The sequence below is a fragment of the Cinclus cinclus genome, chromosome 5, assembly GCF_963662255.1.
Source record: "Cinclus cinclus chromosome 5, bCinCin1.1, whole genome shotgun sequence".
Classification (NCBI taxonomy): domain Eukaryota; kingdom Metazoa; phylum Chordata; class Aves; order Passeriformes; family Cinclidae; genus Cinclus; species Cinclus cinclus.
This window is the reverse complement of record NC_085050.1, coordinates 70,615,124-70,627,953: the sequence shown is the minus strand read 5'-3', so window position 1 is coordinate 70,627,953 and position 12,830 is coordinate 70,615,124. Positions and strand designations below refer to the sequence as shown.

The 12,830-nt window shown below is 40.5% G+C and overlaps 1 protein-coding gene across 2 annotated transcripts in view; it reads left to right on the top strand.

The window, feature by feature from the left end:
- Window positions 1–12,830, top strand: part of SYNPO2 (synaptopodin 2) — a 71,948-nt gene that overhangs the window by 39,128 nt on the left and 19,990 nt on the right. For both annotated transcript variants that reach the window (XM_062494015.1, XM_062494016.1), the window contains exon 2: window positions 12,143–12,294. In XM_062494015.1, coding sequence (XP_062349999.1) covers window positions 12,143–12,294 — 152 coding nt within the window. The remainder of the gene's footprint in view (window positions 1–12,142; window positions 12,295–12,830) is intronic.

Below are 12,830 nucleotides of genomic sequence, written 5' to 3'. Positions count from 1 at the left end.
AGCATATTTAACATGAATTTGAAAGTGCTGATATTTCCAGATTATTAAATGTGAGTACTGATCTTAAAGTCTGAATGAGGAGATGGGGTGTGAGTCTAGCCTACCCTGAGACAGATTCATTCTTTATTCAGCCTTCAGCACCAGGGCAAGTCTCATGCTCCACTTGTAAGATACTTTGTTTTCAGTCTGGTTGGTCCCACGTATGACTTACACAGGATTTTATTTAAGACCTGAAAGGCAGATCACGAATACTAATCTCTACATCAATTTCATGGAACCTGCACAACTGTCACATGTGTTCAAGGACTGCCTTCACAAGAAAGGATTGAAGGGGTGACAAAGAGATCTTTTCAGTAGAGATACTTATTTCTGTTTATCATTATCTTTGGTTAAAGGCATTCTGATTAAGTGACTGAAAAAGAAAATGAATTCTTGTGATGGTTTGCATTGATCAGCCTATGGCCATTTTAGAGCCTGAAAAATGGATAAAATTAAAACTAGGCAAATTCTGGATATATTCTTTAAAAACTGAGACTGAGATAAGGAAATCTTCATGGCAGATTTTAGGCTTTTATTTTTTGCTTGAAAGCACAGGTTAAAAAACGTGCCCATTGTTGTTGCCCAGGCAGGTGAGAAAGCCCACAGAGGGAATACTTTTGTCTCTTAATTCCCTGGAGGTTTTGAAAGCATCTGTCAGGAGTCTCCAGGCTCCATTTTCCCCATCATTAGGGCTTCCAGCACAAGCACAGAAACCTCATGTCCTCTTCTGGGAGGAGAAGTAGGTCACTGACCTCCCTGGCAGGCTTGGATATCCCTGGTGTGCATCCACTCTCGGAGCCATCACTGCTCCATTCCTGGCCAGCTTTATTTGAGTCACCAGGGAGAGGTGAGGCTGATGAACATCCAAATTTCCTGATGAGTCACAAAAGAGGAGCTGTCCAGGACAGCAGCCAGACAACACTGGAAGGCCTTCACATGAACCTACGTGTTGGCACTCACAGAGCATTCACCAGCTTTGGCAGAGCTTTGCCTCCTAAACACAAAGGTGGGTTGGCCTGAGACTGCCTCAGATTTAAAAGGTTGTTTCAAAACATTACGCCCTAAGCACAAGGGATGCTAGGGAAATTAAAAGATTGATAATTGATTCTGCATGGTTTCTATGACTGTTTTTTTTTAAAAATTGTGAGTCTTGGGAGACTTGTCTGAAACTCTGTTTTTAGCTAAAGCTACTGGTGAATATCAATTTGTACACTACCTGTCTGAGATATGAAGAACTGAGCAATTAGAGAAATGTCAAGGAAGAGTGAAAATTCAGTGAAACAGGCAGGCTTGAAATTTGTCAGTAAGAACTTTCCTGGAAAGAAGGGAAGCTTGAATCTAGCTTATTTTGAGAAGTGAAAGGAATAGATAGAGTGTAAGAGTGAGCAACATGGTGGAGTTTCATGCAAAACCTTGGTAAATAAATCTAACAGTTTTCACAGAGGACCATTTTCTTTAGATTACTCCTAAGTTTTATTTAGATGAACAGGTAAAGATGACCACAAGCACTGGGAGCTGGAACACAACCCCTGTATGGAGCTCTCAGTTGAGTTTGGGTGACTGTTTGATTCATACTTCTCAAATGACTTGGAACACTGTGCTCTCCTGTGAAGATTGTTTGGCATGGGGCACTTTGCTCGTGCATAATCTATTATGTGTATTAATGTGTATTATCCAGATGCTGCCTTTACCAGATGTTCATGTTATTTGGTTTCTTTGAACAGTGTCTCTCACGCGTGCTAATACAGCCCCCAAAGGCCCCCTACCCCATAAAGTGAGATCTGGCCCAGTTGTGCTGAGCTTTGTACACACAGAAAGCTCCCACAATAAACACAGGGCCACTGCTTTCTCCACTGGGAGAGAGGCAAAGCTTCCAGTTACCTCTGCATGATCCTGCTGGTGTTGACTGAATTGCTGCCTCAGCAGTGAGGCAAGTAGCAAGAAATACATCACTGGGCACACATTTCAGGATAACCTTGACATCATTTGACAGTGATAGCTCCAGCCCTGGCTGAAACAGAAACCTGTAAGATGGCATTTGTTCCTTCTTGCTGCCTTGGCTATTCCTTTTGGGAGGATGATCATATGCCATGCTCATGTATTTGCAAGCTCATGACATAGTGTTAAGGGATTGTAATAAACAATACCATTTTGGGGAATAGACTGGGGAGACTGAACGTTTTAACTGTCACTGGAGTAGTTTTGCTTTAAGGATTAAATGTGTTGTCTCAAATCCAGATTTGTAATGAGAACCCTCCTGTCTTTCCTTCTCTGCTTGTTCCTCGTGCCCCCTGCATCAAGAGATTTTGAGCAGGTGACCAATGGAGTGGAAATGAGACAGGGGAGTCACATAGAACAGAGTTACTGATAGAGGATATGAAGCAAGGAATGAGTGGATTTGACAAAGTGCACACCAGTAAACTGAATGGCTCATTTGCCTACCAGCAGGATGCATTTATAGGCTGTGTGTCACTAAGACGCCAGTCATTCCCCCTACTCCTATCCCCCAAAAAAACCCTCACATCCCTTGTGTCCCCCCCACCAAGGTTGCTTAATCTGAAAGGCAGATCACAAGTCAAAGCGTCAGATTACACAAACAGGCTTTGGGCTAAACTGGGGAAAGCACAAAGACCTCCAGCAAACTATTTTTTTTTTATTTTTCTTTTTTCTTTTTTTAAGAAACTTAAGGGTTCCATTACTTCTCACATACCTTTGCTGTTTTCTCCCAGCAGCCACAAGTCTAGGCTAGAAATGTTCTCTTTGTAACAGTGTGAATATATTATATACCATCATTCTCTTAGCTCCACCAGCAGGTAAGTACTTTCAGGTAGCAGGTTTTGCTTTTTACCTTTCATTTACCTGTGCTTGGACTGCAGTTTTGGTATAAGAAAGGTGTCTCTTTTCCTACTGGAAACACCCAGTGCATGGTCTTGGGACTGTAGAAATCCTGGAAGCATATTGCAGCTCCTCTACTCATCAGTGACAAGAACTCAGCCCCAGATTAGCTGGTGGATATACTTATCACAAGAACTGTCTATTGGAGCACTTGTTGCCTCCAACTCTCCAGTAGCAGATAATAAAGACATTTAAGATCTCTATTTGTTCTCCCTTAACCTTATCATTATAGAAATTCTAATCTCCAGGACATAAAGTATACTGCAGTTAAAGACTTTTGATTCTACCCTTATACCAAAGCACTCAGTAAAGGTTCATTATTTTCTCAATCCCAAAGAGGCATTGACAATTCAATTATCTCTCTGCATGGGGAGCAGTGGGAAGGAAGAAATGAAAATGTAGCTGCAGTGTTCCTGGAGAGATCAAAGTTGTTTAGGACTTAGAAATAAGGTAGGAAGCATAGAGCCAGTCACTACTCAAGCAGTGCAAGAAGAAAAGGAGAATGGAAATAGGGCAGACAATGCACAGCAACCCAAATGAAAAGCAAAGGCATCATTCCTCTCCTTGTCACATGTTCCCTCATGGCAAAAATTCACTGTAAAAACGTAAATCAGCACAACATTTTAGTTTTGACACATCAGCTACAAGTATGTAACAGCACACTCCAAGAAAGGCTGTGCACTGGATCTGTTGTACCAAATGAATAGCAGACTTTAAGTTCTGTACACCCAAGCTCACTGTTGGGAAATCTGCTGCGTCGCCAGCATACCACATCAATATTTCAGAGGTCATTATCTCATCCCTTCTTCAGCTGCTAACTTTGGATTTCTGCCAGAAAAAGGCAACCGCCAGTAAGATGATACACCAGTACATTAGGCAAGGCTTTTGGGAATCTGAGCAGGCTTTTCTTTTCACTGAGATCATTCTGCTCTCAGGGCCCAAATGGCACAAGTGCTCTGTCAATATATATATGGCAAAACAGGTTCTGCAACCCTCCCACGACAGAATGTGCAAGAAATTCTACCAAACTGCATTTGTCAAACAGACACTGCAGAAAACTGAACCTTTATGTGAGTACGTCTGACACTGTGGGAAGGAGGAAACAATGGTCACCAAACTGCTCCAGAATCAAGAAGTGTGATTTCACATGTACAGTGCTGCAGAAGAACTGGAGACAGAGTTAAGCAAAAAGTAAACCAGTCAAAAAGTAAACCTGGTACCATCTCCCCTCTGCAAGAATGTCCGGTGAACTTTTACGTCAGCAAACCATGATTAAAGTTCTGCTTTAGCTGTGAGTTGCTAAGTAAAGCCAGAACCTTTGCAATGGGATTCATGGACTTAAAAGTTTAAAAGTACCTTTTTATGTGGCTTGGCATCCTAGATCTCCTGCGTTGCCATAAGCTACTATAATATTACACCATTATTCAATTTTTCCAGTGATGATCTTAGTGATAATCAATGGCAGCACTCCTGTCCATTCAAGGAGTTATATCCTACCTGCCCTTCTGTAAAGACTTTTTGAAGGTTTAGTAATAAAACTACGTCTGGATGTATTAACTATTTTCTCCTTTGACGTCTTTAATGTTATTTTGTTTCATGACTCATTTAGAAAGATAATTCCCTCTAAAGAAAACATGAAAGTTGATGTCTCTAGGAGTTTTCCCTTAAGAACATTAGGAGAAAAAGGTAGACTGATCTGCCCAATTCCCAATATCATTATCCTGTTACTGGGAAGAATTTGGTGAAAGGAAATATTCTGTGCTTACCGTACAAGCCAAAGATACATCATTCAAAGCTTTCTCTCAGGAAAACCATTTGGGAGATAATTTAGAAGCATCTTTGTTTAACCCAGTTAATTAACAGGCGTTTGCTGTTAGTCTTACTGTGTAAATCCTGCATAAAATCCTCAAAGGAGGGGGCACAGAGACTTAGAGGTAAAATATAGAAAAGTATTTTATAATCATACTGTGTTCATATTATCTGTATTTATAGTAGCTAAAGTCACAGCACTTGAGCTTTAGCTCTGGGGCAAGTCTTCTCATTGCATTCCCATACATTCAGAGGAGCTAGAGAGGGGCTGGATCTCACAATCCCAGTGAACTTGCCCTGTCTGAAGCTTTTACACTGTGGCTTTTACCCTGACTGATTCTGAAAGAAAGTAGCTTATCTGGTAGAGAAATTCAGTCCAGAGAGGATAAGAACTGGAATCAGCTTGACACGAAGTCACCTCTGGGCAGCACGGATGCAAATAGCTCGAGCCACATCACCCAGCAGACTCCATCTCAAGTCCAGGCATGGCTAATGAAAGCAGACTAAAATTTGGTATGCCAGATCTAAAGAGGCCCTTTATAAGAGTAAAATGCATGCAGCCATCATGAGGTCTGCATACAGAATACAATCCAGCTCAATGGCAATGACACTGTCACCTCAACAGCATTTCACCCATTTTGATTCAAACGCAATCCATAAGCTTGAGCCCTGTCCTGCCAAAAATGCCTTCAGTTTAGACCAGAACCTGGTATTTCCAACGAACTTGTGTGGATACAAAGCCCAAACAGGAGTTCTAGGCAAGAATATTTCCTAATATATGGCTTTTAAAACCTCTCAAGGAAGATCTCAGTTCTGCTACCATTACTCAGACAATTCTGCAGGTGGCTCAAATTCCCTTCCTGAAGATCTGATGACTCTTTCCTCTCTGCTCATCGCTATCTATCTACTGACAACTACTTTCTCTTTATACACACATTAAAAGAGAAAATTAGGAACTCAAAGGTCTTCCAGTTTCCCTCGTTTACGGACACTTTTTTCCTTAAGACTCATTATTTATACAGCCCACACTATAACTTGTGATGGCAGTGCTTGTGGATGGGGGAGAAACTGTTAAGGTAGAAATATTTTTAGATGTTCTTGTTGTAAACCTGACATAACCCTCCCCCCCCAGAAACCATGGAGAAAACAAGGGGATGTGAGCTTGTCCCTTCATCACCCTCTCTGATTTAGCAAGAGCAGTGTTTACCAGCCTGGAGACTCTGAGCTATTTAAAGGATCTACAGAGATCCCTAAAAAACCCAAGCACATTAGGAGGTAGGCTTAACTTACTGTACAGCCCTTCATATCTTAACCCCCCAAAAGTTCACCAACTGAAGGCTTCTTTGCTGTCTAAAGGACTCCTGCAAGCATAACCCTTGCCAAACAAGGCCCTAGAGCTTTATTTATAAACTGTGGCTGAATTAATTTGATTTGTAACTTCATACAAGTCAAACTACTAATACACCAACAACTGTACCTCCAAGTGCTTCTACTCCCTGCTCAGAGCAAAGCACTGCACATTTGTCATTTTATTAGAGTGACAGATAACTTTAAAATAAATTTAAATACATTTACCAGCCACTGTCTTTGCTGAAGGGTTTATAACAGAAGAGATGAAGTGCCTTTTTTTGGGTGCATTTTGGGATTTTTTTAAAAATATTGTCTACAGGGATCTTTGATCCCTGATCCTTAACTTCATGACTAACATTTAGCTAATCAATTAATGAGAAAAATAACTTCTGGAAAGTATGAGCTCCTGTCTGACAAAATTAAACTAAGTAGTGAATACATTAATTTATTTATGCTGGCCTTAAACATATTTAAGAAAAATATGTCAACCAGATAAATTTATTGCAGCAATTAACGGGCAAGCCTTTAATTGTTGTAATGCTAATTTGTACTTAGCTAAGTGGCAAAAGCTGAGTTCCACTACACTTTGTGTAATTTCACATGTAGTACTATCTGTCACTTGGTCAGCAAGCAGAACAACTTTCTTTAATTACTTAGATTTTTGATCACTTCATCACTTCTCCTGTCTTTTCAATCAGTTTGAATCACCACCTCTTTTACAGCCAGGACTAGGCCATATGCAAGTCAGTTGACTTCACTGTTATTTCTGACACATAACCCATTTAACTTAATTATACTTTCTCTCAAAGTTAAGGTATCTGACCGGATAGATTTAGAAACATCAGGGTGTATTCAGGGTGTCAAAAATAAAGTTTAAGTTTATTATTATTATTAATATTTTAGACAAAATATTACTTGTGAAGGGAATGCATCAGCCACTTACTGTTTTAATATTAGTAGGAACACCAAAAGAAGAAGCACTGAATCTCCAGCCCCACTTTCCTGCATACCGATGCCTGTTTTCTCTGCCTCTTTACAATTTTCATATCTCTGGCAAGACAACAGAACAGTTGAAAAAAACCTCAACACAAGGCACATTTAAACAATGTCACTCAATTAATAGTTAATTAGTTAGTTCTACAGAGTAAGGGTACTAATCCCAAGATTTAGGTTAATGATTACTTTAAAAAGGCTATTTAATAGAAATTTCTTAAACACATTTTTGCATTACTGATAACAACAAAACATCAAAGGGCACAGTTTGCTACTGTTGTCAGAATTACTGCTTTAAAAACTGGCTAGCTGTTGGGTCTGAGAAGGTGACTTTAATCTGGGGAATCATTACTCAGTAAGGGCATAACAGTAGGCAAAGGATATATCCTTTGTTATTGATGTTAAATCACCAGTTTAAAAGAAAACACAAAGTCACTGCTAATAATGTTTGCAGTTGACATAACTGAAGTTGTAAACAATAATGAGGATGGACAAGAAGTCCCTTGCCTGGTGAGCCTTGCTATTTTGGGCAACATATTTCATCAGAGCAGAACACAAGGCCAGCCATCAAAGACTCAAACCTCCACTGAGGACACACGTGTAAATAAGGAACCAGCTTCAATCCTTGAGGGGCAGCAGCAGCTCAATGAGGCTTCAGGAATCAGACAGGATATTCAACTGAATAGGCTCTTCCAGAGGCAACCCCTCAATGGAAGAAACTATTCTGTCTGTGTGAGCAAGGGGCCTGAAAAGGCAGGCAAGGATATTTCCACTACATCCAGTGGTAGTATTTCCTGTTCTGCTGTTTAAAAGCTGTTGACAGACTAAAAAAGGATGAGTAAATAGTTCTGAAAATAGCTCATGGTTTTGGAAAGCTTGCTTTATATTCAGAATTTTGCTGCGAGAATATCTGCATATTTTAAAGCCACATAACTCTTATTTTATCAGATACAATTTTTGGCTAAATGGACTGTGCTTATGGTCATATTGCTCATTTCCTCAGTCTGGTTCCTCAGTCAGGCTATACCTGATGCACAGCACTTAGACACATGTCCCAGATAAAAGTTTGTGCTGCTAGCTCCAGAATTAAACTAAACTCCAGGACAAGATTAAGATACACATCGTCCTTACCAAAAATCACTGGTAAAACCAAGATGATGAAACATCCTAATGACTCTCCATTGTGCCACTGGACAACCTGGATTGCAGTGTCCTCACTCCATTTGCTTCACTTTAAACTACAAATCATTGAACTTGTTACCAGGTTCAACTTACCTCAACTCTGATCTGCTTATTATAGGGCTCAGACATGCACCCAAAATCATCAGCTGGTCAGCTGAGGCCCAGTTGTTGTCTGTGCATCCACTTGCAGCCACAACAAGTAACAGGTGCATCTACTCCAGTTTTTTAACTTCATCGGGATAACATTTTTGAAGCTAAATTCTCTGTTATTCCTGATTACCAAACGTTGTTTCAGAGCATGGAACAGCTCTGGGCTGTAACTCGAGTGCTTTCAGGGTCAATCAAAGGAGATCTAGTGACGTGGGAAGGAGTCTCCAGCTGGCAGGAGGAGACTTGATCTAGTTTAAATTAAAAGCACTATAGCATACACAGGATGAGGGCTGAGCCCTCCCATTTGCTTTCTCTAAAAATACATCTTTTCCCCACACTCACATGAGCACAGCTACTGTGTATCCATCCATCTATTCTTTTTTTACTGGGTAAGAAACTGACTGGAACTGCCCTATGCTGTGGGCACACGTGGCTACTCCAGCCCCAGCAGCATCCCACAGCCAGCACCCAAGCTCCTGTCCCACACTTCCCCCACATACCTGTGTCTTTGGGAGATGATCTCTCACCAGGCCAGCACAGCACCCAGACATTGCTCACCCACAGCTTCCACCTGAAGTCTTCACAGACCCTTCTGAGCAGCCTCTGGGCAGCCCCCAGTTCCTGCTGCCTCTGAACTGGTGCCAGAGGGGTCCTGGATCCCCTGGGTCACTCAGATAACATCGAACACCCAGGCTAAATTCTTCACATAGCATGGAACAGCTTCCTCCTAAGTTTAATATTTCTGTGGATATGAGGAATTGCTCAGCACTTGACATTTTAATCAGCAAAGGGCACTCCTGATAGCTGGAAATCGTGGATACAGGAGAAATTCCTTTTATCTGGGAATAAAAAGAAATTACACGCTTCAGGTACATTGAATAATAAAGAGTCCTGACTGAGGGGGAGCAGGAAAGCAATAGAGGCAGCACCAGCTGAAAATTGGGTGAAGGTCTTCAAGGTGCCCAGTAGCAGCTGGTGTCTTGACAGGTTCAGCACTAACAGCACCAGCCCAGTTTTGCTGTGTTATGCTGGTATTGCAGGCATTGGAAAACAAAGGAAATCTTTCCAAAGTAATTTTTCTTGGGTGAGATCCCATTCAAAAAAATTTATGGGAAAAAACACTTTTTTTCCAAGTGCATAGGAGAAACAAGCACCTGAGAAAGCCAGGTCTGCACTAGGAGAAAGAGCAAACGCTGGTTTTGTAAGAATCTCTCCTGCTTTACAACCAAATATGCCTTGCTTTAAATTCCCAAGAACTGGATAAAGGTTTCTTACTGTCCCCTGTGTGACCAAGTTGCATTTCTGCTAACAAAAGCAGCTTTTGTTTCCCAGTGGGCTCCTCAAAGGCTTTCTGCCAAAACTTTGAGAGAAAACTGTCCACTGAACACATATTTTACCAGGGACATCTTTCTTTCCACAAATCTTCTTGGAATTTTGTTGTTGTTGTTTTTCTGGGTGGGTCTTTTTCTTTATGATTTATTTATTTTTATTTATTATTTTTCCCAGAAATCGGAAAAGTTTCAGTTTACACGAGTAAATTATTTATTATTTTTTGTGGGTTTCCAGTTAAAACAAATAAACAAAGCCAGAAACAATTACAGCTTGCCTGGAAAAGCAGGCTACATATTATTGAGAAAGTGGGTGTTAAGCTGAGGCTGAAATAACACAAATGATGATGGGATATCCTATTCCAGAAGCAACCTGCTATAATTTACCACAAAATCTACCCTTGCCTATTTCCTTCTGGGTGTTCTGCCTTCCCTTTTATTACCCCAACAGAAACACACACACAAAAAACCACAAACAAACAAACAAACAAACAAACAAACAAACAGGTTAATACTGAGGTGATTTTATGTAGACGTTCAAATTTGGGAGGGTGTTTTTGCATGAAGTTTCAAATATCTCAAAATTGTAATCTCTCAACAATTCACAAGGCAGAACAATTGACTGAGAGAACCTTTTAAGAACTTTGAAAGGGAAATCAATCCCCTTCTCTGTTTTTTTTTTTTTTCTCTTTTTAATGCTACCAAGGAGTCTGTCAAACACTAGATAAAGAAAGAGAAACAAGTTTTCTTCTCACAATCTAGGTATCACATTATGCTGTTTCAGAGTTCACAGGTTTTTATAATGATGTTTACAGATTTTCTGAAAAAAGGTCACTCAAAATTCATCATGGTATCTATATTAAATATCTACATTCAGGACAAGGATGTCTTGTAAAAATTTAATAGCATACCTTTCTATTTAAAACAAGGACAATAACTAAACCTCTAGTTCTTACATGAAGCAAAACCTTCTAAACACTGTCTAAAGTGTCACTTCTTCCCAAGGCACAGGGATGTTTATGCTCTTGTCCAAGGGGAGATAAACAGAGCAGCATACCACTCCATATTTGTAAATGTTAACTCTGCAAGGTAGAAACTGGCTTCTGTAAGCAACAGGCTTCTGTTCCTTCACTGCTCCAAGAGCCATAATGTGACATGTGGGAATGTGAAAATTGAAACAGCAGTGACATATATGGTGGCCCTGCCACAGAAAAACGTGCAGTCTTACTGCTGTGCCCCACATCATCCTGACTCTAAAGAACTTCCTTTCTGAAATGCATCTTAGGTACCAGCCCAGTGGCTTAAGAGAAAATCTGGGACAATTCCATGAGTCTGCAGGGCAGTTCCACCCTCAGATCCAGAGCATATCAGAAGTAGCTTCCCTAAAGTCAGTAGGGACTGACTCTGCTGCTATGAGTGTGGTAGAAATGTTACTTCTTGAAAAATTTTCAAGAAAACACTATGAGAACTAACAAGGGTAACACGCTGAATCAACAGCTGGATATGGTATAAGGCTAAAGTACTCACACCAACAGGTAGAAAAGTGACATCAAAGAACTCAGGGCCAGCCCTTTTTTGTGTATATGTAATTCTAAAATAGACTCATGCAAGAATCCTGGTTACTATAACACACTCGTTGCCAAATACATACGTCAGAAATAGCCATCAACTGTAGGCATACCTTGAGTGGTGTTAGAGCTGTCTGGGTTTTGTTATGCAAAGATTGTGATAAGTTACACACACACTGCCAGTGGAAAAAGGAATGAAACTGCAAAAACTGAGCTGCACAGGATTCTTGAATGAGAACTTAACAGAGGAGTTTAGACATAATAGGCGTGCTTCAATAAATCAGGGCACTTACTGAAATGACTAAACACGGATTTAGGATCTCCAGGGATGCAGATGTCTGTAGTTTAGAACCAAAACTACAGCTGGGCATCTAAGGAAAAAGAGACCAGCATGCAGATACTGATATTCTTTCCAGAGAGGCCTGAATTTACACACTCTTCTTTTACAATCTCAGTGAAATTTCACTTCTTGGTAGTCTTCATTCTCAGAGAAACTGATGAGGGTTTTTTTGCAGTTCTGCTAAACTGTGATCAATTGATTGTTGCCTGTCCCAAACTTCAATTTCTCCCAGTTTTAAAGGAATTAATCCAGCCTGTTTGACATCTAGCTCACAAGTTCAGTAAAGCAGAAGGTTTTGTATTATTACTGGCCAGGGTAACATTAACCTCAACTGAGACAAGTTAATAATCTGTGTTACCACAAATATGTTTATGATCAACATTACTGATACTTTTGCACAGACAAAAAGTAGGCTGAGGACATGGTTGCTGCTGTTTTCAAATGAACACTAATTGTGCAATTTGGCATTTGTTTTTGACTCGTTGTAGGTTCGCAGCAAAAGCAAAGCAGCCAAGGCTGGACTGTGTGAGGGGGATGAAGTGGTGTCTATCAATGGCAAGCCTTGTGGAGACCTAACCTATGCTGAAGTCATTGTTCTGATGGAAAGCCTGACTGACGTCCTGCAGATGCTTATCAAGAGGTACAGGAATGCTCAGGATGCTTTGGTGCAATTCAGTGAACCACCTGGAAAGCGATGGCTTTGAACACACTCGTTTTGCAGACTTATACTGAGAGGTTCTGATAGTCCTGTTGTTAATGTCTGTAACTCTGCTTGGATGGAAAAGGAAGACAGAGAATTTGAGCTGAAGGAATTAATGTATATAATTTGAACAGCAGCAGTCAGGCACAGAATTAATAGTACAATCTCCAGATGTAAGTATTAATACTTGCAAGGTGTCCACTACCATATATGCATAATGCAGGGCCTTGAGTTCAGTTATTCTCTGCACCCCTTTGAAGCAGTGAAGTGTTGTTATTCCCCACAGATAGTAAAGTGAGGCTTACAAAGAACAAAGGCTGTATAGATGGAGAAACTGTATTACACAGATATGCCTTGATGATGACATGGCAAAGGGTCTTCTTGGGTGGCAAAATGTGATAGTGGTCAGGAAGAGGAGAGGGTCTGGAAGTCATGAATTCTATTTCTGTAGCTGTTATCACCTCACTAGATGAGGT